General features: G+C 43.3%; 1 protein-coding gene across 2 annotated transcripts in view; it reads right to left on the bottom strand.

Annotated features, from left to right (window-relative positions):
* FER1L6 (fer-1 like family member 6) overlaps positions 1 to 27,381 on the bottom strand; it is a 156,113-nt gene that overhangs the window by 29,973 nt on the left and 98,759 nt on the right. For both annotated transcript variants that reach the window (XM_037803393.1, XM_037803394.1), the window contains exons 21-32: positions 26,979 to 27,113; positions 24,273 to 24,422; positions 18,414 to 18,524; positions 18,007 to 18,168; positions 16,022 to 16,202; positions 13,803 to 14,020; positions 11,568 to 11,690; positions 10,331 to 10,370; positions 9,264 to 9,379; positions 8,146 to 8,277; positions 7,164 to 7,289; positions 4,082 to 4,209 (exon numbers count right to left, since the gene is read on the bottom strand). In XM_037803393.1, coding sequence (XP_037659321.1) covers positions 4,082 to 4,209; positions 7,164 to 7,289; positions 8,146 to 8,277; positions 9,264 to 9,379; positions 10,331 to 10,370; positions 11,568 to 11,690; positions 13,803 to 14,020; positions 16,022 to 16,202; positions 18,007 to 18,168; positions 18,414 to 18,524; positions 24,273 to 24,422; positions 26,979 to 27,113 — 1,622 coding nt within the window. The remainder of the gene's footprint in view (positions 1 to 4,081; positions 4,210 to 7,163; positions 7,290 to 8,145; positions 8,278 to 9,263; positions 9,380 to 10,330; positions 10,371 to 11,567; positions 11,691 to 13,802; positions 14,021 to 16,021; positions 16,203 to 18,006; positions 18,169 to 18,413; positions 18,525 to 24,272; positions 24,423 to 26,978; positions 27,114 to 27,381) is intronic.

Genomic DNA, 27,381 nt, shown 5'->3' with positions numbered 1-27,381 from the left:
AACTGCCCCGGGAAATCACGGCAGAGGACTCAATCACTCTGGTCCATCTTCCCAAGCTGTGGGTTCCCAGATTAACCTTTCCTGAGTTTTCAATGGAACTGACATTAAAGGGGTTATCTAAAACCGCCCGCCACAGTTAGACTTCCTAGGACAAAACTAGGCTTATCCCGACCACCTGTCAATGAGATATTATCATTATAGGCAATGATAGTTTGCGAAAAGATAATGCTTCATGAAAAAGGCAAAATCTGAGCCTTGGTGAAAGCACACAGCACCTGTAAGCTTCAGCGCCAAGCTGTTTTCCCATGGTTCCTCTGTTCCTTGATTTATTCTTTTATTTATTTATTTGACATTTATTATACATCCACTATGTGCTAGGAACGGCAGTTATTTAAAAAATGAGGAAAAGGGTTTTTATGTTTTTTTTATTTTTTATTTTCATGAACTAGGGGCTTGATTAGCTATCTGGGTGCAGATTTTAAATTTCAAAAGATAAAAAAGGAATTAAAGAGAAAGTAGGGCATGGATTTTTTGCTCTGAAGCATCCCCAGGGCTTTCCTCTATACAATTTTATCAATTTACTCCCTTTTGTTCGTTCCCTCGGTTACGAGGGCTTGACCAAAGATGTTGTTCGTTTCTCATTCACCACTAAAAGTCTTTCATGTTTCATCACCCAGTTTATGGGTTAGCTGAAGTTTTGAGATTTTCGTCGTCCCATTCACGCTGGTTTTGTATCCTCTGTTGTTATCACTTGTCGAGTTAGCAGCTACACAGTAGCATTTAAGAGTAGAGAGATCCGACAGTTACTGAAGGATTTTATGAATACGATTACAAGTGCTCCTAAAGGACATCTCTGAGCCAGGTCCCCATGACCCTAGAAGTTAACCAGTTCCATCAGATTCAGGAGGTGTGTAAGCTGATTTCGCTGCTTCTCCAGCACGGGCTTCTGCTACAACTACCTCTTGGTAAACATCCTCTTGACTGTCATTTACAAATACACAGCACTGGGTCCCCACCAGTGCACACACCTCCCTGGGAAGCCAGAATATAGTCTAATGCTAATCAATTTTGTAGAGTCATTTTGTGAAGTTCCAATACTTCGTCAGCTAATGAGCTGATGGCCTGCCTTAGATGGGAGATAGATTTTTTTTTAACTCTAAAGCTTCCTCTTCTATTATCATCTGTAATCGTATATATCTTCCAGCACAGAAGATCCCTGTCCCAGTGACAAGGGGAACGATACCTGGAAGGTGGGGAAGGCAGATAAGAAAATGGCTAAATAGAGGTGGCAGGTGTTCAGACCGAGCTATGGCCAGGGTGTTATAAGTAAGCCTGTTTGGGGAAAGGCGGGTAGAGAAGCTGTCCCAGAGATGACACTTTAGCTGGAACATGAGCACAGATAGGAGTTCTCCCTGCTCCAGATACAGGGAACTTCTAATCTTAGCCATTTGTCCCCTGACCAGTTCAAGTTCCTCTAAAATACATGCTCAAAGGACCACACATCTCACCTTTAGTGTCCATCACACAAGCAATTTATATTTGTCTGATTATTTTGGTTATTGTCTGCCTCTTGCATGAGTCTCTAGGTTCCTTAAAAACAGGGCTGTGTCATCTCTGTACCTGTCCAATATCTGGCACACAGTCTATCACCAAATGGCTCCCTGATTGGAAGAAACTAGCACTAGCCAGCTGCTCACAGTCCTGACACATCACATCCACTCTGGACCTTGCACCTGCTGCCTGCTGAGAACCCCCACCCTTCGCCCACCCGACATGCCCAGATGGTCCCATGTTTCTCACAGGACCTGCCAACCTCTGGTAATAGCCCAACTAGTTGATTTTCTCTTTCAATAGTCACAGGATCCTTAAAGGTACAGACTGTGGCTTGGTCGCCACTGTGTCCCAGAACCCAGCAGAGTGTCTGGCATATGGTGGACTCTGAATAACTGTGAGTAGTGAATGAAGTTCTCCAGGTAAACAAGAAAATGAAGGCCATGACGTGGTGAGGGCACAGCAAGGGTGAAGTCCTGTGGGTGTCAATGAGCAAGGGAAGCCACACAACTATTTTAATAATCCACAGACCAGTTCCTTGGGATCTCATTATTTTTCTTCATAGTTAACATCAAGGCAATGGAGATAGTGGGGAACATTCTGGGAAACCATGAGAGCCACGAGGAGCTGCCAAAGCCCACAGACATGTGTTTTACCTCAGGGCTATGCAGAGTGGCAGGTCCCATTGAATCCCACTGTGACTGAATGACAAGTGACTGAAAGCTCATTCTTCCATCCATCCATCCATCCATCCATGCATTCTACAAATACTAACTGAGCCTCTGCCCTATGCCAGGCCCTGTCCAAGGTGTTGGGGATCTGGCAGTGAACAGACTAGACCAAGTTCCTGCTGGAATGCAGTGTCCATTCTAGCGGGGAGAGGGGAGACAGGCAATAAACATGTGAATATGTCACCACGTGTCAGAGGCCCTGGTGAAAAGTAAATGCAGAGCAAGGTGCCAGGGCATCAGGGGTGGAGCCCGTGACATCATCATATGGATATCAAGGTGGTGAGGTCTGCAAAGAGGGATTCCCCAGACCGCAGGCCGGGTCAGGCCCGAGAGCACTGCAGGACTTAGCAGAGAACTTTTGTTCCTGAGTAACAATTAAATACACCCAACAAATGTGAAGCCCACACATGGCGGGCTTCTGGAAGAAGCTCTGAAATGCCAGAGGTGGGAGGGAATATTACATCATTCTCTTCTTTTGTTTTCCACGGCCATAACAGTGCCAGTCGAATTCATGGCATTGTGAAAATAGCTAATAAAAAGTGACTGCAAAGCACTTGGCAAAATTAAGTGCTAGTTACATAAACGGAAGGTGATGATAAAGTCATCTCTGGATGCAGGGAAGCAAGGATAAGATTCCCTGGCAATGTCGTTTTAATCATTTTCATTAATCTGAACAGGCAAGATCATTTATTGCCTCATTTCCTCAGGAGCAATAAAATGTAAGAGGTTGGTGCTGATCAAATGTCAGAAGTTCCACAGTGATCACCAACATGTAAATGAATTTACATGAGGCTGGTGGAGATTACATCCCATTCTCCTGGTTACTCAGAAAAAAAAATTAAATACACTATAATGTATCCATTGTTAAAATGATGATCAAGGGGGAGAAGAATGAAGCCAACGTGTTTTGAATACCTACTCAGTGCTAGCATGGGCAACATGCTAAACGCTATACATATTTAATCTTCGAAAGCATTCTGAGAGTCAGGCATCACTCTTGTTGCTTTACAAATGAAGGAACCAAGGTTCAGAGAGGTCAAGCCATCTGCATAAGGTTACACAGCTTGCAAAGCCAAAGTGAATCCCAGGTCTGTTTAGTTCCAAATCGATGGTAGCAAGGGACAGAAACTCAGAACTCTTCACAAGAATGTTTAACACACTCTGGGATATGAGGGTGGTGGGGTTATTGTGAACCGGAGAATGCCTTGCCCACCTAAGCATACACAAATGCAATGGCCACACACATTTTAAAACCACTCTGCAGAGAAACAAAACTCTGGGGTGACCTCAGGTCACCTTGAATGAGCTGCAGGATTTTATGGTAGAAAAATTTTGGCAGAAGACAGAAGACCAAACTTCTGGCCCCTTCTTGTCCACTTAATGAGCTGTGTGAGCTTGAATAAGTTTCTTAGCCTTTCTGGGCCTTGGTTGCCTTGTCTGTAAAAAGGAAATCTACCTTTCCAAAGGCCGGAAGCTGAAGCCAATGCCCTTCAAGGTGCCTCTTAAATCTAAGAACTGGGAAATCATTATTGGAAACCATGGGTCTAAAAACCACCATATTCCACCAAATTCCTGAGGGGACCAAGGAGAGGATTCAGCCCTTCTTCATCAATGTAGGTTTGGTTGGCTGTTATTAAGAGTGGAAGTGAGCATTTAACCTCATGTCATCGTTTACCCAGAAACACACACACACACACACACACACACACACACACACACACACACACACACACGTCTCAGAAACACAGCAGAAGCAGACAGGGAAAGGATGACATGAGGCAGCCCAGGTGGCCACTGACCTTCCAAACACTGGGTTCAGTTGTTTGGGGATGTATTTGTCCCGGTCTTTGATTTCGGTTTTGCCAAGCTTGACCACAATGTAGGGATCTGATTTGCCATCTGGGTCAGCTGGGCTGAGATTAAATGCCTGGGCAGGAGAAAGAAAATCCCTTTATTCCAGCAGTTCTCCATGCTGCCTGCACACTGGGAGCTTTAAAACATACTGGGGCCTGGGGCCCTTCCCCAGATATTCTGATTAAGCTGGCCCTGGGCACTGGGATTTTTCAATGCTCCGCAGATGATTCCAGCATGCAGCCAGAGTTAAGAACCACTGCTTTAGCCTCCCCATTTTGCTGTTAAAAGAAAAGTTATCGGCTTTGCCCAAATTTGACTTTCTCTGGAGTCATCACCCCAGAGAAAGGCACAGTGTAATGAGGAATATGCCGGGTCAGGAGTGGAAGTCATGAGTTTAAGTTCTGGTCTAGATCTAACTAGTCGTGTGATCTGAGAAATCCTGGGTGGACCCTGAGTGCCCCTCCCAGATCGAATGGTCTTGGAACCCATGACCCTGGCAGTCATGCATTCAGTTCTGGCCAGTTGAGTGGAGATCTGCTTCTGAGAGTGAAGTCTGATTCCAGAGAAGCTGGGTCTTAAACTATCCATCAAAGGCAAGCACTTTCTAAGTAAAGGCCAGGGTAGGGGGCTGGTGAGCGATGGTACTGAAAAGATGGAGAAACTCTACAGAGACGAAAGCTGAGTAAGAAGCAATCCCATTTCTAGGATTCTAACCTACAGAAAGAAGGGCATAAACATATAAAGCTGTATTTTTAAGGATGCTCATTAGAGTATCATTTGATAGCCAAAAATTGTAAACAACCTACATGTCAATTATTTGGGTAGAAACACAATCCAAAGTAGCTGTTTCTCCCTTTACTCTATCACACCACCCAGTTTTAATTATCTGCATAGCAGTGATCTCTGACACTCATCCCATTTATTTATGTGTTTCTTTGTTTATTTTCATACTTATTCTCATTGATGTATTTGCATAAGCATAGGAAAAGTAAGTCATTTCTGGGGATGGAATTTCAGAGGTAGAGCGGTTTGATTTCTTTCATTAAGCAATTTTTAGGTAGTATGATTTTCTTTGTTTTAAATTCAAAAGATTTTTGAATGAACTTCTTGTTTATGTTTTTAAATCTTAGTGTGAAGGAACAAACCACACATTTATTAGCCCTTCAGGAATGCCAATGAAAATACTGACTGTCCGTAACACTGGTGAATTTATCCTACTCTCCCCTACCCAAGCATGCCCCGCTTTTGGTCAAGGCCTTCCAGTCCTCAAGTTCCAGCCCCAAGCCCTCCTTGCTCTGTGAGCAGGTTCCTGATTTTCATCCTTGACCTTTGTCTAGGGGATACTGGACACATAAAAGGGGTGCAGTCAAGATCTGCTGAATGAGTAAGTGAATAAGGGGACAAAACTTTCCCCAATCTCTGTAGTCCAAAGAAATTCTTTCTTCTCCTTTCTACTGTTCATTACTCTGATTCTGGATTCCCTAAACTGTGTCCCATCAAACATTAGTTCTGCAGGTTTTTCTTTGGGGGAGGGGAGGGAATAGGTTTAAAAATTACTATTAAGGATTCAACAATTAAATAGGTTTCTTTGCCTCAGGAGTTCTCAGAGCCTTGAATGTGCTAGTGAGCTTTGTGACTCTCGGGGATTTTGGAGAAGGGAAATTAACATTATATGCAGCATTTCTTGAATTTATCTTAACACACAGATCTTTTCCTAAGGAATGTCTATTAATTATCTCCCAAGACAAGAGTGACTTCCAGAACAAATTTTTGGAAAGGCTCATCTCAATTATTCTGTGGACAGATGTTTAATATAGACTACCTTGCATTGTCACTGATTCTTTACAAGTACCTCTAACCTTTCCAACTAGATTATGACTTCCTTAAGGGTAGAGGCTGTGTCCATTTAATCACAGAATCCTTAAAGATTAGAACACACCTGGCACATGGTAATTGGTGAAGATGATGATGACGGTGAAGGAAACACAAGTACTGCATAACGGAAAGAGAACATTTAGTTCTCCTTTGAGTATTACGGAATAATTCATCTATATTTTATGTTTTATTTAATTTATGTTTCCAAAAATGGATGTAGGAAATTTAAGCAAAGAGCAAAATATCATTACTACAATCAAATACAATTATTAAAATCAAGACCAAGGTCAGGAGATGGAAACAAATACATGAGCCATTAAAGTTCATATAGTTGCTTTGATTGAACATCAGACTTAGCCTTGAAATTCCCGGCAATCAGCCAAAAAGTTTCCTGATTAAGGTTTCATACTCATTATCAGAAAGAGAGAAGCCTAGTGGTGATGACATCTTGCTTGGCAATACATATGAAATGAAATTTCTAATTGCAACACTGCAGAGGTGTGGTAAATTGAATTGTGTACCCCAGTTTGGACAGTGTCTTGACCTACATTCTAGTGGGTGCAGACCTACTGTAAATAAAATCTCTTCAAGATGTTACTTCAGTTAACGTGCGGCCCCCGAGTCAGACTGGGCTTTAATGCAGACTACTGGAGTCCTTTGTAGGCCGAGTGAAGGTCAGACACAGAGAGAAGCCAGGAGAGGCCGCCATGTGCAATGTCATGTGACAGAAAAGCCAAGGACCAAGTATCACCGGCAGCCAGCCCCAGAACACCACGGTCTTGGGAGGAAAGCATTGCCTTGCTGATGCTTTGGTTTTGAACTTCTAGCTTCAAAACGGGAGCCAATAAATTTCCATTGCTTAAGCAAACCCATTGTATGGTATTTGTTTTAGCAGCTTGAAACTAAAACAAGAGCTATAGCTGTGAGGGAGGGGGTTCACAATGGCAGCTGCCCTGACCTACCCAGTCTTTTCCCTTTCACTGTCTTGCCTGTGAGCTTCCTGCTTCAGTCCTATTTGTTTTCTTTCCCAGCCATCGGGCAACTGCAGAAGGCAAATAAAGCTACCTGGGAAGTATTTACCCTGCCAACCGGGAAATGTCCATGTTACCATCTAAACTCCATGCCCCATCAGCGCAAACAAGGATGGCTCACCGCGACAATGTACACCCTGATCAGGACTTTGATGGGGTGATTGGGTGGAATTCCTTGCTGGATCCTCAGTTGCCCGCGGTCCTCGGTGCTGGAATCCTCAGGGCTTTTGTAGATGCAGAAGGAACCCTAGAACAACCAAGGGCAACCCACTGAAACGAGACAGTTATATGCCCCACCAAAACCATGCAGGCCACAGCACTGGGGAAATGTGCACAGGCTGGACCCCAACCTGGGTTGGTGCTACGCTTGCCAGCTAATTGCCCTTGGGCAGATTCATGTAACATGTTTGCATCTGGGCTTCTTCATGGACTGTTACGCGAGGGGCATGACCAGGACCATCAAGTGGGATACTGAGGGGCTTTTACATGCCCGGATGCTGTGCTAGAGCTTTCCACCATTATCTCATTTGATCCTTACAAAAGTATCCCATTTCCAGATGTGGTACAAGTAAGCACTACAACTAGGATTTAAATCTAGAGGGGTGAAACTGCAATGCCCATGCTATTTCCCACATGACCCACTGCATCTAAAGGGCCCTGTGTGCAGTAGGTTCACAGCAAATGTTAGCTGCTATTTCGTGAGGCTGACACCATAGGTCTACTAGATGAGGGGGTTGTGCTGTTTAATTAGTTTAACCACCCAACTGATAGGTTTTGCATAAATCATATATTTGGGATATCAGAAGTGGGAGGTAAGGGCACAGTCTATGTGGGGCAAGAAAAGTGAAATTCAGTGGTCCTTTCAGGTAATGACTCTGTCTCCCTTTTATTCCACCAGACTGAGCTCCAACCCACTTCAGTGGCCCTAGAAATATCTCAAAAGACTGGGGCTAGGTCTTGTGGAGCTCTAGAGAGGGTCTTGGGTAAAGATTAAGGAGTTTCCTTACACCCACCCCATACCACAATCCCATAAACAGAATTGAGCCATGGCTGATGTTTATGGGCAGGGAGAGACAAATGAAATGCTTAACAATGGAACCTACCTTAAACTTTCCTATGACTCGGTCTCCATCAAGGCCATGGTCATCTTCCATAGATTTGCCTCTGAAGAGCTCAAAGGTTTTTACCCAGTCTTGGAAATTGTTGAATTCACTCTCGAGATCACCATCATATATCTTTAGGGAGAAGGGAGAAGTTTGAGCTCATATGAAGGAAAGTCAGGGACTGATTTAATGAGAAATGCCAAGGTTCTCCAAAAACAGCCTTGCAACAGGCCCCTTGGAAAAATCTAAAAGTCTAGTGTTAATTTATCTTTGGCAAAACACAAAAGATGATTGGCTCAGCATTCCTAGACCTAACTACTATTCTGAAAAATATAAAACTTTTTAAATTAATTTCAAAATTCCAAGAAGTGTAACCAAACCAAAACTTTAAAAATATAATATGACAAGCTTTCTATAGTTAATTGATGACATTGGTTGCTGGATACAGACTAAAACATTTTGAGGAAATTCAAATCAATAAATGTTTATGAAGCATCTAATTCTTAACATATATAAAGTGATGGAATATTTGTTTTTATTTTTAAGCAAATAGACATGAATTTTCCAAGCGGGAAATTATATAAACACTTGAGAAATGCAAAAGTGAATTGAGTTTTAGGTTTGGTTATATAATTAAATTACTTATTCAAATTTCCTATCCAAATTACTTATGCAGTTTGCTTATCTAGATAACACAATTTTCATACTCCTAATACTCATATCCATAAATATGTCTCTAGCTAATAGCCTCTGGCTAATATTAAGATTGATCTGACAGAATAGATTGTAGAATGAAAACTCCTGCTATTTTGAGCGTGTAAGCATCTGCAGGATGGTGTCAAGCTTCAAGAGGTAAACCAAGGAGAATGTACACACTGTAAACAATTATGTTATGCTCTTTATTATATAAGAATGTAAAACATGAAAAATTAGCAAGCACCATTGTCTTTGTTTACATGCTTGTTAAAGTGCTGTTTATTCTCTGCATCAATGATTACAGTGAAGATAAAGTAAGTTAGTTCCCACAGAGTCATTACTAAGTGTGACAGAAGCTCCAACAGGACCCCCTCTTTGAGCTTCCCACCTCCCCGACAACTGAGATGACTGCGTCCACACACCTTTAAGACGGCCAGGTTGGGGATTTCATCTTCTTTAAGTTTCTTCTTGAGCATTTTGTCTTTCTTCTTCTTTGGGCCCTCTTCCATATTGACCACTACCTGGTCTGTCTTAGCCTCTGTGGATATTCAGTAGAAACTGTTAGACTTCTCACGGCTATTGAGATAAGAAGGAACAAAGCCAAGCTCCTCTTTCCCTTCACTCTGATGTGTGTCATGAACTTCCTTTTTGAAAAGAAATAGTAACATTTTGGTGTAGGGTCACTACTTAGAGTCCTACAGACAAGGCACTATACGACTCCAGGGAATGCCACTCACACATGCAACATAAATGGATCTCTGGGGCTGGCTGATGTGGGGCCTGTCCCAGCCTACCTAAGAACATGGCAAACCAGGCAGAGAGAGGGCAAGTAATTTGCCCAAAGTCACCCAACTAGTAAAGAACGCACCTAGGTTTGATTGACTCCAAAGTTGTATATCTCCGATCAGATACTGTTCAGGAAGTTGCAAATCATCTAGTTCAACAACCTGAAGTACAAATATGTTAAGGGACCTGCACAAAGTCACGTACATAGGTAGTGAGGTTACTCACTAATTTTTTAGGAGCAGGCTCTGGAGTCAAACAGCCTGAGATGGACTTCTGGCCCTACTGTTTTCTAATTGTGTAATCTTGGGCAAGTTACTTGACTTCTTAAACTAAGTTTTGGAACCTAATCCCAGGTCTTTGTACTCACCCCTAATAAAGTTTATCATGTTGATTTTGGCCTGTCATCCCACCTTGCTCCTATTTTTCCTACACTGTTTCTATATTAAGACAATTAATGTAGGGACATGAGCCAAAGGTCAATTCCAGCACTGAACCGGAATCAGGAGACCTGGGATCTGGTCCCAGTCCAGTTCACACCAGCTACATGATCTTTTTAAAGTCTCGTCATCTTCTTGAGATTGTTTCCTCACTTGAGAAATGAGGGTGTTGAGTTTTGATATACCTCCCCATTTCTTCCATTTTACAATTTTCTCATGAAAATGGTCCTATTTTATGTCCAAACATCCCTGGAACAGCTACTTACCTGGATTTCCTTTTTTGTCCTTGGAATTGCTCTCCTTGGCCTTTTGAGAAAAGAGGGAGATAAGACTGCTGACACTGTCATGCCTAATTTATTAATCCTGATTGCTAACAGTTCTAATTCAATTACCTCAGTCGTCTGCATTCTGAGATGCCATTTTAAAAGAGCATTCAAACTACCCTCCCTGTAGCCGCCAGAATGAAGCCTCACTGCAAGTACCTGCGACAGAAATGCAGTGAGAGGATCCCTGTGGTAGACTTCCTTGACCTCCAAGTGCAGGTTGCTCTCAGACTCTAGAAAAGCACCCTCTTTCCCACTCTTTCTCCACTTCCTTGGAACACCACCCAGCCTGCACTGTGAGTTTCACCTGCTGGTTCGTTGGGTCTGTACCAGGCAGGGAGCAGTTAGCAGAGAAAGGGCTAAGGACGGATTGCTCACTGGAAGTGGCAGTGTTCTCTGCGGCAAAGGAAAGGAACTTGGAGTAGGGACTAATATTTCGTTTATTTATTTAACTATACTTCAATATTTGGGAAGCAGTCCCAATTGAAGAAACCACAGTCTTACAAAATTAAAGAGTTAGACGTTTCTATTCAATTAAATGTGATAACATCTGACTAGTCTTCCTTTTCTTTGTTTACCTGGGGATGAGAAGTCTTGCCAAATTCAGTCACTGAGCTTTCACCTGAATCTCCAGGCCTGCTCTCCACTGGGTCTACAGTTTCATAACTTGATCCCTTTCTTCTTTCCTGTGCATGACTCCCTGCCCTGGGGACCTGTCAAGCATTCCCACTTTCTAAAGCCAAGACCTTTGTCTTTACTTTGATTGTTACCCATCTGAACTTAGAACTGTGCTGGAGACCTGGGCATTCAACCTAGGAATCTTCAGGTGTGCCTGAGGACCCCCTCGCTGATGCTCACCTGTCCAGACACCCCATCTCTCCTTGATGGACCTCCCTGAATCTGAATGGTGAGCACATCCTCCAGATACCATGTTGGACTGAACTTTCTTCCAGCCTTTATAAAAGAATCCATGTCCTAGAACAGCTCCCACCAGAACTTTGTAAATCCAGGTCCCTGGTCCTCCCAGGCTTTTTGTCTCACTGCAATTAACAGGACCACACCTGACTAGGGCCTTGGTTGAGTGGAATTTAAAAGAGGGAGAATGGGGGATTTGGGGAGGTAGAGGGTGCCGTGTTTTCTTATTGAGGCCCTTGGCTCTCATGGCCAGGGGACACGCTACCTTCTGTGCTTTCTTCAGGGAGGCATAATACTTAGACCACCAGTCAATGACGTTTTCAGCAGACTCATCAGCTATGGTCCTCTTCCTCCTTTTCGTGGACCTCCGGGAAGGTGTCCTGGCATCCTGGCAAGGGACAAAGGAGGGGTTATTAGTTAAGGCCTCATGGAGCTGCCTGCTGGTGGCCGATCAGTTACGAGGAAGAGAACATATAGGGGCCCCCAGGGAAGTAGGTGGAGGTATTGGGTTTTAGTAGCAGCTTTCTGTATCACTTGAATAGATGAAAGTGTAACAATCCATTCATTCATTCATTCAGCAAACATTTATTGAGCAGAAGTCAGGTACTGCATTTGACACTAGGGATGTAAGGGAGTTAGACACAATCCCCACATTTGGGAAGCGTACAGTTCCTTAGAGGAGACAGGCATGCAGATGAGGTACCAGGCTGTAAGACACAATGCAATATAGTGGAGACGGCATTAGCTTCTGACAGACCTGGGTCATAAACCACAGCACATCGTTCACTGTACATTAAATGAACCTAATAGCTTTTGTGATTCTCAGTTTCCTCAACTAGGACAGTAATGCCTGCCCACTTCCCTGTTGTGTGGATTAAGTGAAAGAATGTAGGCAAAGCCCCTTTGGCATCTGTGATGGTTAGGTTCATGTGTCATCTTGGCCAGGTGATGGTGTCTAGGTGTCTGGTCAAGCAAGCACTGGCCTAACCATTATTGCAAGGACATTTGTGGCTGGTTAATGAACCAGAAGGCTGGTTTATTAAATCATCAGTCAATTGGCTGCAGCTGTGACTGATGACATCAACAAAGGGTGTGTCTTCCACAATGAGAGAATGCAATCAGCTGGATTTAATCCAATCAGTTGAAGACTTTTGAGGGAGACAGATAGAGGACCTTCACTTCTTCGGCTAACCAGTGAAGCACTTCCTGAGGAGTTCATCAAAGTTGCCAGTTCGTTTCCTGAGGAGTTCATCGAACACGTTCATCAAAGTTGCCAGTTCACTGCCTGAGGAGTTCATTGAACATCTTCACTGGAGTCGCCAGTTTGCTGCCTGCCCTAAGGAATTTGGACTCGTGCATACCCACAGTTTGTGAGACACTTTTATAAAATCTTATATTTATAGATAACTCTTGTTGATTCTGTTTGCCTAAAGAACCCTAACTAATACAGCATCCTTCTGATTTTAGCAGGTGCAAAAAAATGGCACCCATAACCTAAGTGAGGGGCAGGAGGGGTGGCAGTGGCAGGAGAGGCAAGGATACACACAGGACAGAAAGGAGGCATTCGGGGCAGAAGACAGTTGTCCCACTGGAGGCTGTACAGGCAAGACTCGTCCTGCACCCATCATCTACTCACTCCCCCAGGCATCTGTTGAGTACCTACTAAGTGCCAGGCACTGCTGAGGGCAGGGTGTACAGAGATGACAAGAAGTCAGTCCCGACCTGGTGGAGCTCACAGTTTCATGGGGCCAACAAACACTTAAACTGAGAATTCCAACACAAAGTGGCAAGTGCGGAGCTGGAGGGATGGAGAGAGCATGGTGGGGGGTCACGGAGGGTCACACAGAGCATGGATGAGCTGGGAACAGACCGAGCGAATATCCCTGAATTTATCTTACTCTGTTTTTTTTTTATTTTGGCCCTTACCATTCCCTGGGTAAGCAATTCCTTAGGATTTTCTCAAAAGTCCCTTCTCCTTTACGTCAGTTGATAAACCAAGATTCTATACTCAAATTTACTACTCAGAAACAATTCATTATATCCTTGTTTTATGGTTTTTTGTGTACTTGTCCATATCCCCTTCCAGAAGCTTAGCTAACTGAGGATAAGGTGCCTTACACCTCTTTGGAATCCAGAAGACACATCCTTTTGGTCTCACATGACCTTGCGTAAAGCAGGTTCTCAATATTTGTGGAAGAGCTCTGGGCGAAGAATCAATCATCTCCCCAGCTAAAGAATCAAGGAGAGTTTCTTTTCAATTAAATATTATCATCACATTTGACTAGCATTTTAACCCCACACACACTGACTTATCTGCTCCGGCAACAATGCTGTGAAGGTGGATTATTATCCATTTTTACAGATGCGGAAACTGATGCTTGGAAATGTGAAGCTGCTTGCCCAAGATCACACAGCTAGTGGGTGGGAGAATCAGTATGTAGAGCCTCTAGTGTGAGCACAAGGGGCCCTTGTAAATATGAAGAAAGAATCTCATTCTGACCTTAGCCTTCCCATCTTTCGATGGCTTAGGAGCTGCTGATTTGAGTTCGGGCTCCAGCATGGGGGACGAGTCCGGAACGTCAGCCAGGCCGGCGGGCTGGGCCTGGGCAGAGGCAGCCAGCACTGTGGGTGGCGCCTCGATATCCACATAGATGTGATCCGCCCGGGGCTCCGGGGACGAGCTGAGGGGCCCGGGGGACTCGGTGGCTATCAGCGAATCTGAAATAGTTGAAAGGAAAGTAAGTCAGGTCAGGCAGTCAGGGAACAAGGCTGCAGTGCAGGGTGAGCATTTCAGGGGCCCAATACTGGGAATTAGTTCAAGAGTTCAAATCCAGAAAGTTCCTAATATCTCTGAATCTCACTTTTCTTATTTATAAAATGGCAATAAGCACATCCTTCTCACCAGGAGATTAAATGAGATCATAATAAAAGGTGACAAGTGCATAACAAATAACCAATAAATGGTTGTTCTGTGTATTGCCTCCTCAGCTTAATTTTAATCAATCGTGGTCATTGGGATCATGCAAATCAAGGTTAAGGGCACAGGTCCTCTGTGTTGGTTGTCTTCTGGTGTATTAACTCGGGAGCCCTTGGAGGCTCCAGAAGTCTGTGAACTGCCCAAGTACAGGCAGAACTCTAGGCATAAGATTACATGTGCTTGGCAGGGAGTGGAAGTTATGTTTCTGGTTTCCATGAGATTCTTAACTGGGCTGTTGATCCAAAACAAAGGTCACAAAAGTGTCCTTTCTTGTCAAGGATCCTCTTCTCTCCATTTTGTGCTGTGGGATTCAGTACTTATGGACATCTCCCAATCTGGAGACTCCATGGCTGCCATGGCCTCCAGAGTTTGTCCTCCCTCTGCCAGCTGTTGACTTCTCTACAGTGAATTCAACCCAACAAACACCTATAGGCATCTGTTCTGTGTGGAGCACAGAGACAGAGAAACCAGTAGGACAGAATAGAAGGCTCAGAAATATGCCAGGGATGTACAGCAACTTGATTTATGAGAAAGTCAGCAGTACAAATCAATGTGGAAATTAATGGTGGTTAGTAGACTCTTTAGGGAAACAGTGGTTTGCAATATGGACAAAAATGCCGCCGGATCCCTACCTTAAACCAGATCTAACTTGAAAGGTAAAACTATAAGGCTAATAGAAGAAAATGTAAGATAATACCATTGTGACTTATGGGTGAGAAAAAGTTTCTTTGACAAGTCCCTTAAAGTACAAACCACAGAGTTTAAAACATGGATGGATCTGATTACCTCAAAATTAAGTTCTGCTCAAAGATGGAGATCACAGACAAGGTTAGCAGTCATCAGACTAGGAAAAGATAAAAGCAACATCTACAATCTACAAGGTGTTAACCTCTAGATTATACAAAGAACTCATGAATCAAAAAGAAAATTAAAGGAAACACCAAATATGGGCAAAGGATATGAACAAGCAAATCAGAGAAGGAAAACATCAAGATTGACAACCAAGATATGAAGAGTTGTGCAAAATCACTAATAATCAGAGAAATTCAAGCTAAAATAAAAGTGAGATGCTACTTCACATCCATCAGAGTGGCAAAACCCAAAACCCAAACCAAGCAGAAACAAAACCCCAGAAAGTTGGACAGTAGTAGGTGCTGTTGAAGAGGAGGAAAATGGTGCTCTGGATGCACTGCTGGTAGGAGTATAGGCTGGTGTAGACTGGTACCTTTTATGCAGATTAAACACACACATACACAAGAGAGCAACACATATTTTACAAGGATTGGTGGCTTGGGATCTACAGTGGAGAAGGGATTCAGATTAAGGACAGGGAACAAGGCCTGGGGGTGGGAGGTGGATATAATAAGAGAGATGCCTTGAACACATCAACGTTAACAGGTGAGCATGAATTGAGAAGAGCAACTAACTCAACTCTCTGCACCTGACATGCAAAACCAACCAAAATAGAATAACCTGAAGCACAAAGCCAAGTAAAATGTCAAGGAGTAGAGGCAGGAGGAGCTTAATAGTCAAGGAAGCCTTCTTAGAAGAGTTGACCCTGACTTGAGTCTTAAAGTAAGAGTCTGCCAGCTAAAGAAGGCAGAGAAACCTGCAGGAGCAAATTCTCAGAAAGATCCATTTGGCTCTGGGGGACCTTTCTCATGCCAGCTCCCATAGCAGACACAGTGCAGGTGCTGCCGCCTTACTGTCTGTAGCTCCAGGACCCAGGAAGAGCCTCCTACCTGGCTCAACCTGGATTCCATCCACCTGTGAGATGAGAGTGGGGGGCTCCTTGGATTTGCACAGGAACTGCTTCAAGCAGTTGATGGTGTAGGTGCCCACGAGTGTGCTCCTGCCGAAAGCTCTCCAGTCCACCACGCAGATGCTCAGGGGTGGGTGCAGAAGCTCATTCTCGGGCAGCTCCTGGGGGGAGAGGAGGAGGAAAGTGGGGGCACTGCTTGGGGCGACCTGCCTGTGGGCCAGAACCAAAGCCTGCCACACACCCATCCTCCCTTTGTCCCTGCCTTGCCATCATTCGATCCAGTTCAACTACTTCAGAGTCACCTCCTTCTCCAGGCCACCCCTGGAGTTTGCCAAAGCTTTGGAGAGGTCTTCATTATCCTCCAGACCCAGGGAATAATTATCCAAAATAGGAAGGATGGCTTACTAACAATTCAACTCAGGTTTAAATTACAAAATGGTACCCTTCCAAATTCTCTATGGAAGTCGTTTTGAAATCTCTTATGTTTTCCTTATTGACCAGCAGAATCCTTACCTCAAATGACAGTTTTCCCAGGCCTAATATGTGAAACAAATGACAGTTGAGCCACTAAAAATGGAGCTGGAAGTGTTCCTATGCCAGACAAGTCCTAAAACCCAGAGGCAACAGCCTCTTTAAGAACAACAACCAGAGGCAGCCCCCTTCCCTGTCCTGTTGACACTCCCCTTCAATATAAGCAAGTTAGGGTGCTCACTGCCTAGACACCCCTGAAGTTCGAGAAAGTGATTAAACAAGAGGAAGGGGTAGCAACAGACAAGATAGGATTTACAAGGGATTATGAATACTGAAACTTTATATAAATATATATGCATATTTTTTAGATGCTAGGGTATTAGAATAGCTAGAAGGAAATAACTGAAATGGTGGAACTGTAACCTATAATATTCTTTGAAATTTGCTCTCTAGTTATTCCTTGAATTGTGCTTTGAAAGTTTTCCCCTTTCTATATATATCCTATATTTCACAATAAGGAAAGAACTGAAATTGTGGAACTGTAACCCATAATATTCTTTGAAATTTGCTCTCTGACTACCTGTTAAATCATAGTTTGAAAGTTATCACTGTTACGTATACACACTAAAGTTTACAATTTAAAAAACGCATACAATTTTTTTTTTTAAATGGAGCTGGGGTCAGGGCCAGGGCCTGCCCACCTGTTTCCCTCGGTGGTCCCTGAGACTCAGTGAAGCCCGGTGTGAAAGGTTTGCAAGCGCTGCACATTCTTTAATTCTAGTCTTCATTACCTTAGAATGTGTCCTTTGCAGCTGAATGGGTTGGACAAAACAAACTTTTTCTTTATAGTTAGTTCCAAATCAAAGCACAAAAAGTATTCTGAGGAATGGTTGAGATGTTGAAGTAAACAAAAGTACAGGTGCCCCCAATACCTCGCTTCAGAAGCATATGTTTACATGTAAACTACTGCCATGCTAAGGACAAAGAACTTCATCTAATCACTAAAAGAAGTCTCCTTAGGGTAACTTCTAGGCTAGTGGTCCTCAACATTTAGAGTGTAAGAGAATCACCTCATATAGATCTCAGAGATTTTGGGCCCCACTCCCAACAGTTTCTGATTCAGTAGAACTGGGGGAGGGCCTGAGAATTTGCATTTCTAACAAGTTCCCAGGTGACGCTGCTGAACTGGAAACACATTCTGGGAACCACTTTTCTAGGTATTATTTTGCCAACCTGCTTTGATTTACTGTGTGATCTGCACTTGGAACCTTCAAAAATAGAGCAAAGCAAAACTAAACAACAAACAAAACTACAAAACAAAAATCTATTTTACCCCATTCTGAAATTATGGTTTTCAATAAATTACATCACCCTTTCTTATAGGCAGCAGATATCTGAAACTCTAAAATATCTTCCCAAGCCAAGTTAATGAAAGAATGGCTGCCATCATGGAAAGAAAAGGACATGATAGGTGGGAGAGCTGGCGGCTCGTACCACTTCAAAAGCATCTGCCTGGAGGCTGAAGTTTGGGTTGTTCTTGTAGCTCTGGATCACGCAGGACTTGACTCCTTTCCCCCCACATTCAATGAGAACCTGAGGACGATCCACCGAGAGGAGCTGCACCTTCTTCATTTCTCGGACTCCCCAGAAGAGAACCTGAGGAGCGGACCAGCAGAGCTGTCACTCAAGGACCCAGGGGCAGCCCCCATGTCTGCCCAGGCTTTGGTGTAGGAAACTCAGACATGTTCCAGCAAAGAGCCACCCTCCTCGAGGGCTCCCTTGGGTCATGAGCGAGCTGGATGGGGTTTGTTGCTAGGTCTCATCATGCCTCTCATGCAATGAAGGGAGGACTGCAGTCTTTTAACCCTGAAGAACAACTCGGAGCCTTCTGGGCACCCTACCTCCACTCGGTATTTACTCAGCACTGGCCGGATGTTGGCAGGAACAGGGTAGATCTGGGCGGCATCTGGCTGGTCAATGGGAGGGAGCCCTTGAAGCCCGGATGCAGGGACCTACCACACAAAACGAGTGCTGGTTAGAAGATCGGGGAGAAGCAGCAAGAAGACCAACAGGGCCACACTGTCACCTCATCAGGTTAGCAAAGATATTTCCAGCTTGAAATGAAACAAGAACCATGCATTTTACCACATGTACTTATTTATTATGGACAAATGCATTAGTTAGCAAAGATAATCAACACTGATTGAGCACTTATGTGCCAAGACGTCAATAAGACACCTTTCTTGGAAGTCATTGTATAGAAGGGAGAACAAAAAGACATATAGATAAATTCTCATGACCTGACAAGATTATACAGAAAATATACAAGTGGAATGGAGAAAGAGCTCAGCTCAGATACCAAACCTTTGAGCCTTAGCTATTCCCCTGCTTCCCACTTGTCAAGATTGCCAGAAAAACCTTAATGAAGACCGCCAAGAGAGATTCGTGTTTCAAGTCACAGCAGAGACTACATCTTAATCAGTGAAACAGAAAATGAAGTCATTTAAAGGCAGAACTCCAGGATGAAAGGTATCTCATTTGTGATTTGGGTTAACAAAACTGTTGGAAGACAATCATTCCGCTTTATTGAAATCTCATGCAAAGGACTCTGAGTCTGCTAAGGAAAGGATTTTTCTCATTGTGTATGCTATCCCTCAGTGCCTCTGAGCCCTGGCTCAAAACAACTGTTTTTCAGGTAGTCTTTGTTGATTTGATCCTGGCCTCAGAGGCTATCCCTGACCCTAAGTCCTGTGGATGCATAGGCTGAGTGATCTGTGGATGAGTCAGGAAATCGGGTTCTGCTGTGTGACCCTGCACAAGACACTTGTCCTCTCTGGGCCTCAGATACGGGACCAGATAACACCCAAAGCCCCTCTAGAGTTAGGCATTCGAGTAAACATTGCTTTGAAGCAGACAGTTCTTAGTGGGGTTGTTTTCCTTCCTGAACGATTTCCTGAGATTTGGCCAAGAGAAAGCCTTTGTTTATTTTCATTCACCAAGTCATCAAGCAATGCTCCATATACAGCAGGTTCTTGATAAATGTTTATTGACTGACTGACACATTAGCTCCTCACGCTCCATGTGCTAGAAAAAGCCTAATTGCTCATCAAAACCTGCAAAGCACAAACATATCACCATGTCTCTTCCACAGACATACTCTAGTTGGCAACAGCAGAAGTGGTTAAGCTAATTATAACAAAGCACAGAAAAGAAAAGAGCAGACACTGCAAATGCCAAATAGTCATGAGATAAGCTGCAGATGAGCCCAGTCAGATAAAGGAGCAGGGAAATGATGAGGACTCCCACTCAATATTGCCTGGCATTGAAGAGGTGAGCAATTCAGTCTGCAAAACATCGCCTCATTGGGAAAGCTAATTGCTCCTCCGGCTTTAAAGGTAAACAGCTGTCATGGGGGCATAGAAGAGGCTGCCTCAGGGTATGCTTTTTAAAAGCACCATATGTTTCCTTATCCTGGAGCTGCTGGAAAATTGGCTTGGGAAATACCCTGAAGAGGCTTTGCTCCAAAAGTACCTGAAATCCCACAGCATGGTAGAGATCGGGTGACTTAGCTCCCAGGCAAGATAAAGCTTTTCTCATGGTGGACTGGGTTGGCTTCTGGCCTATAAAACCACGTGGTTTGCAGTTACTCTGCACATGGGTTGAGGGAAAATAAAGATCATTATGAAGGTAAAAAATGTTAAGAGTTGGGGTGGGCAGAATAAGCAAGTCCAAAAGTTAGAGTGCTCTAATATTCTAGTGGAGAGAAAATAGTAGGCTTTCAAAGGAGGCCCAGCTGCAGGGTCAGAACTAGTATGAGGCAAGTGAGGCACTTAGGGTGCAAAATTTAAAGAGTTGCTCACTCTCAGGGGCATGCATAACCCTAGTCCTGGCCCTATTCAGCTGAAAAAAGTCACTGACTCAGAAGCCTTCCTCCTTTCTCTGTCTTCCTCAGCCCATCGTCTATACTTCTTTTATATCTACTATTCAGGGACCTCTTATTCAGGGTTAGGGGACCAGGCTTGTGCTCCATCACTCAGAAGCTGTGTGAACTTGGAAAAGTCACTCGATACTTCTAAGTCTCAGTTCCATCATTTATTATATGAAGACAATGACAGTGAACACACAGGGTGGCTGTGAGGAATTGCTGAGACAGCATGCAGAGCACTTTCTGGAACATATTAAATCAACTGGAGTAAAGGTGAACTGGAAATGGGCTGACCTTTACAAAGATTAAAACACAACTTCAAATCACCTAAATCTCTAGTTGATACAGATTATCCAGGATTGCTAGTACCCCAGGCTTCCTCAGAAGCAAATTTAAATCTTCTCTGGAGAAAAATAATATCAGGATAGGCTCAAATTTTCTGAATACATTTTTATACACTATGTCAAGCACCCAATGAAACATAACCAAAGAGATAAGATGATATGTTAAAAAACCAAGAGAAACAATAAACCAGCGAAACACACCCAGAGGGAATTCAGATAATGTAATAATCAGATATGAACTTTAAAAAGAAAATGCTTAATCTGTTCAAATAAATAAATTTCAGTGGAGAACTGCAAACTATAATAGAAAAGAAAAAATGGAAATTCTATGGTTGGAAATACAAAAACTGGGAAGAAGACCTAGTGAATGGGTTTAAGAAAAAGCAGAGTTAATGAACTGGAAGACTGGCCACTATTAAAGACCTACAGAATGAGGCTCAGAGATACAAAACGCTACAAAATGCAGAAAAGACCATGAGAGGCATAGAGCACACAGTACAAAGCTGTAACATACATGTAATTGGAGTCACATGAGAGAAGAGGAGAGGTGAGGAGAGAAGAGAGAAGAGGAGGAATAGAATGGGACAGAAGCTATATTTGAATAGGTAATGTCTGAGAATTTCCCAAAACTAATTAAAAGCATCAAACCACAGTTTAAGAAGGTCTACAAACCCAAAACAGGATAAAAACAAAGAAATTCCCATTTTAGTACAACATAGAAAAATTACTAAAAGCCAAAGATAAAGAAAAATGTCTTAAAAAACAATAAAGCATAGAGGGATCGAGAAAGCCTTCTTGACGAACAGGGGGATGCAAAATGAAACAAAATAAAGTTTCAGTGGCTGAGAGATTTCAAATGGAGTCAAGAGGTCATTCTGGAGGTTATTCTTAAGCACTATATAGATATCCCTTTGTAGTTTATAGTGTATTGGAATAGCTAGTCCAAAATATCTGAAACTGTTGAACTGCAACCCAGTAGCCTTGATTCTTGAAGACAATTGTATATCTCTGTAGATTACACGGTGTGACCATGTGCTTGTGAAAACCTTGTGGCTCACACTCCCTTTATCCAATGTATGGACAGATGAGTAGAAAAATGGGGACAAAAATTAAATGAAACATAGAGTGGGATGGGGGGCATGTTTCAGGTATTCTTTTTCACTTTTATTTTTATTTTTTTTGGAATAATGAAAATGTTCAAAAACTGATGATACTGTGAACAACTGATTGTACACTGCGGATGACTGTATGGTATGTCAACATATCTCAATAAAACTGAATTTAAAAAAAAACAAGAGGAAAAAAGATAAAACAAAGATCACTTATTAAAGAACAATAATGATACCCAACCTCTCAACAAAAACAAGATAAGATCAAACAATGGAATGGTATCTTCAAAAAAAAAAAAAAATTTTGTTAACTCAGGCAAACAAAAAGGTCCAAAAAGAAATCTAATGGGCCGAAGTAAGATGGTGGCAAAGCCGAAAGAGACTGAAGATCTTCACTGAGGTAACATTGCAGCAGATAAGACAACACCGGGAAGGAACTCGAAGGGCAGCAGGAAGCAAGAATGTGCTGAGCCACTGGTCTAAATACCAGGAGAGACAAGTGGTCTCCATGATAAAGTTGGTGACCTGAAGAGCTTCTCTCCCAGGCTTAGGCGGGTATCTGCTGGAAATTCTTAAAAATACGCTTTCCTCCCCTTACCCCTGACAGAGATGGTGCCTGAAGCTTTCAATGACCTAATTCAGACCCCTAATGAGATGATTTAATGAGTGCCAAGCTAGAAGGAAGAATGTCTCATTTTTTCAAGCCAATAGAAACTTAAAGACAAGAAGGAAATAGGGTTGCCTTGGTCTATGCCACAAATACAAAGGAGATTAAAATACATGAAAAAATCTAAGAGCATTCACAATAGTGAGGGAAGGAACCCTAGAAAGGTGAAAGAGAGGGAAGAGAGGATTCTAAGAAGACAGAGTTGCCACATAAATCCATGAAGGCTGCATGCTGCACAACTCCAGGGGAAGCCAGTCACGTAGACCACAATTGGAAATGGCACCCTCTGGAGGTGTGCAGTGCACGAGCCCTGAAGAAAGGTAAGGAGGCATTTCTAGGAGTCAGGAAGCATGGTCAGCAGATGAATTGTGCCCCAGGATGTCCTCATCCTAATCCCCCAGCACCTGTGACAAAGGACTTTGCAGATGTGATTAAGAATCTTGATATGGAGAGAGGATCCCAGATTATCTGGGTGGGATCAATGTAATCACAAGGGTCCTTATAAGAGGGAGGCAGGAGGGTCAGAGGCACAGATAGAGATGTGATGGTGGAAGCAATGATCAGTGAAAGAGAGAGACAGAGACAGAGAGAGAGAGAAAGAGGGAGAAAGGAGAAATTGATTTGAAGAAGAGAGACAAAGTGCTGTGGACGAAAGAAGAAAGAACATTTAATTCTTACTGAGGGGGGGATGTAGAAAGCTTCCTGGATGAGGCATCTCTTGTTCTGAGCTTTGATAATGTACATTTTCATGGATAGGTAAGTAGGGTGGGTTCGGGTAGGGAAGGAGGAGACATTTCAGGATGGTACATCAGCACGACAAAAAGCAGAGGAGTAAATCTGTGTGGTGAGCTCAGGGAACTCGGAGTCGTCTTGCATAAACCGGGCATCTACTGTGTGGAGAGTAATATGCTGAAAGGTGAGCTACCTTGGGTAGGGAAGGGAAAGAAAGACAAGGAATTCAGTCTGGGGCAGAGAAGAACCAAGATACTAGATCCTTCTGCTGAGATGGGGAAGTGATTCTATAATGGAGATGGAGAGGCTGAAGTAAGCCCACCACAGATGAAAATTGAAAGCAGCTGGCAACAAATAAAGGCATTTTCCAGCTTCACTCTTCTCAGTGTGTATGAGACCCAAATGCTAAGGCAAGTCATGCTGATGATCAAATTACTTCTTGAACAAGTAATCAAGTGAGAAGACATCCTGATGAAACCCTAACGAATTTTATCTCTTAGGCTACACAGTGCTTCCTCTATGAAGGCAGCTGTCGGGAAGCAGCTGTTGGGAATAATAATTCCCATCATAGCAGGATCAGGGGAGGTCTGGTGTGATGAAGAGTGTGTGAGGCCCCTAATACAGCGCTGGGTGTATGGTTAAGAGCCTCACAAATGTTTGCTCCCTTCCTTCTTGGTATTTCCTCATGGTCTGGATTGAGCTCAGGGAATTAAATTCACATATGGAGGCTCAAGCATTGTGGGTCAAATCCACAAGGATCTTTCCTCCTGGGACTCAGACTTGTAACATAGGGGCTCTGGGGATAGCTCAGGTCACCTGAGTTCTTAAGTGGCACCTCCCAGATCCCCAGAAGAAGACACTTCCAGATAAGGGAGAGCAGAGAGGGGCAAGGCATGGCTTTCATTGAAGTCTGGTGAGGCCACTTCTCCAACCAGGCAGACTAGACAGATGTCTGGAGCAGGTGCCACTTCTGGCTCACTTACTTGCAGAAGTTCAAATACGGCGAGGAGGTCTCCTCCAGAGAGGTTGCCACAAAAGATGGGGTGATAGGACAGCCTCGGGGGCTCATAGTCCTGGTCCGCCAGCTTTACAACAGGGGCAGCCACCGTGGCACCCAAATATTCTGGCTTCCCCTAAGACAGAAAGAAATCAACTTTTGTCCCGATTATTAGCTTACTTGGTCCTGACTCATGCCAGTGCAATTTTGCAAATAATCTTCACAACAATGCCAACATCAGTGTCTGCCTCTTGCCCACCGTCTCATACTCTTCCTCTGTCACCCTCCTCTTACCCCTTTCCACAGGCTTGGGAGCACTGGAATCCCTTCAGACTCCCAGGGAAACCCTAAGAAGTCATCCTGGGGTATTAGGGCCTCCCTGGTCCAAGGCTATCCACCTTAGGGAGCATCTCTCTCCTCAACATGTTGAGCTCAGCAGGATAAAGTTAAAATGGCCAAACAAGGTAGACATGAAGGAGAAAAGGATAAAAAAGGTGGCATCAAATGTTCTGAAGGACCTCTAGGGCAGGGTGTCAGTGCAGCTGGAAACATGAGCCTTGGGGTCCAGGAAAGCCAGGTTTTGAGTCCCCAATCCGTTACTTTCTAACTCTGTGGCCTTAGGCAACTTACTCAACATTTTGAGCTTCATGCCTTAAAAAGAAATAAAAATAATACCCGTTCACATTTTGGAAGCAATGTAGTTACTTTAGGTTATTTGTTTTTCTTATTCCTTTGTTTTGTTAGGGTTTGTTAGTTTTCTTGGGGTATGGTAGGGACATGTTGGAAGCAATGAAGTTATTTTAGGTTATTTGTTTTTCTTATTCCTTTGTTTTGTTAGAATTAGTTTTTTTTTTTAATTTTTTGATAAAGTAAAAAAAAAAAAATACCTATTGCATTAAAAAAAAATAATATCTGTTCCATAGGGCCTAGAGGACCAAATCTAATAATCTATGTGAGTTGCACAGTGACAGGTATACAATAAGTGCTCAGTACATCATTATATGATGGTGGTGGTGATCATCCATGGTCAGTATGTCTAAGTTAAGGGAAGCTTGCCCAATTTTTCTTGGTAGCAAAAGAGGATATCAAAGTATCTTCGTATGTGTGTGTATGGGCCTTAAGTTTCTTTAAGAACAGTTTGCTGGAGCCACCTCCTGCCTCTTCCCCAGGCTGGGTCCAAGTAGAGTCAGAATTGAATCATCTGATCACTGTAAGATGGTGGGCCCAGTTTAGCTGCAGCCCACAGGTGTGAAGGAAATCTTTTGCCTGTCTACACATAGCTCTTAAGGAGAAAAGTGGAAACTGTTCCTATTTCCTTTCTCTCCTACATTTCAAGGATGTAATCTTGATTTTTCTGTGAAGGGTTTGGCTTGGGGTGGAGTCCAGGAGACCATCACTGAGTGTGGATCTAGACGAGGTTCTGGAAAGCAAATGGGCAGCCAAGGGAAATCCGCTCAGTCCAGCCAGTTGGCTTAGAAGGAGCTTTCATGGATACTTGATTGCTGTGAGTGGTTTTCAATTAACAAAAAGTACTTAGGATTGGAAGCATGTTGTTAGGAACAAAACTGAGGTTTTCATTTTGTGACCTTCTCTACAGAAAATCTGTACTGCTTGTAGAACAATAAAATCATATTCCATAAATACATACGTGGGAACACAGGGCCCAAGAGAGGGAGTGACACAGAGAACCAGTTGTGTGTCTCTAAGGGACATGGCCACACCAACCACACCCACAGGCATAGGAAGGAGCAGGCACAGGAGACCTGGGTTCGAGTCCTGGCTCTGCCACCAGCTAGCTGTGACCTTGAACATGGTATTTGACCTCTCTGGGCTTAATGGTGGGCTTAACATGCTCTTAATTCTCTGTGATGTTGCTGCTCACCTTTTATGATTCTCACATCCTAATTCCCACCTGACCCTGGACCAAGGCCTGGGCTGCCAGGAGCACCCTGAGCAGATGAGGAAGGAGGCTTTGGGAAAATTTCTTGGGAAAACTGTTGTATTTAATATATTTTTGCTTCTATAACCTCCTGTGGACGTAAAGACATCAAAGAAAACAAATAAACCTTTGCCATTCCTTTTAGTCTTTGTAATTAACAGAAAAAGACAAAGGATATATGTCTTAGTAATTTTTGAATTCTACAGTAAGCTATTAAATCTACACAAGTTTTCAGAATACAAACATCTTTGGAGAAGAAGAGGTTTGGTTTTCATCATGACAAAAAGGGAGACGAATGTGTTGTTGCAGAGTTTAGACATAACCAAGAAAACAAAAAGCCCCAGTTATAAAGGCTGAGTCTGTGACAATTCCCAGCCAGATGAGATGAGTCAAAACCTCCTGTTTTCAAAAGGCATGGGCATTTACGTCAAACGGCATTAAGACCTGGAATTAGCTGCAGGATGGGGGCAGCTGTAGTTGCTGTACATGAGTATCATATTCCTGAAGAAGGGTGTCATTTTGTAAACCAGATTCTATTTTAATTGCAATTTAAAGGGAAATCTAAACGAAAACTCTTTAGTGAGGAAATTGATCATCACTAGTTTTCCTGGTTCCGTAAATCATCATTTTTCTAGGTCAGGTTCGCCTCCAGGCACATCTAGGGTCCTGATCAGTCCATGTTGAAATAAAGTAAGTTAGTTCAATGTGGCATTCTTAACGAGGTGCAGGCAGCGCTGCCCCCAGGACCCTCACCACCGCGTCGCTGTCGTAGAGCTCCACCACCACGTGGGGCGGGGACTCCAGCAGCTCCCTCTGGTCTCCGTGCAGCACCAGGTCACTGAACAGCAGCATCTGGTTCCACGTGGGGGACAGGGTCTGGGAAATGACCTGGAGGGTGGCGCCAAAAGAAAACAAAACATCACTCAGTTGGATTGTAGGGAACCCCCTGAGGTGCATTTAAGTTACTTTCAGAGGGCACGGATGACATCATCGTCATCATGACTCATTTATTCAACATTCAAGCAACAATGTAAACTGTACTGCTCCTCTATGTAAGATGCTAGGGGATGCATGGATTCCCTGCTCTCCAAGAACTTACATTCTTCATTTAACAGTCTATTTGCATGCATAATTTCACCTCAATCATCACAATGGT

The sequence above is a fragment of the Choloepus didactylus genome, chromosome 14, assembly GCF_015220235.1.
Source record: "Choloepus didactylus isolate mChoDid1 chromosome 14, mChoDid1.pri, whole genome shotgun sequence".
Lineage (NCBI taxonomy): Eukaryota > Metazoa > Chordata > Mammalia > Pilosa > Megalonychidae > Choloepus > Choloepus didactylus.
The sequence above is the reverse complement of the archived record's forward strand: the minus strand, read 5'-3'. Positions and strand labels throughout refer to the sequence as shown.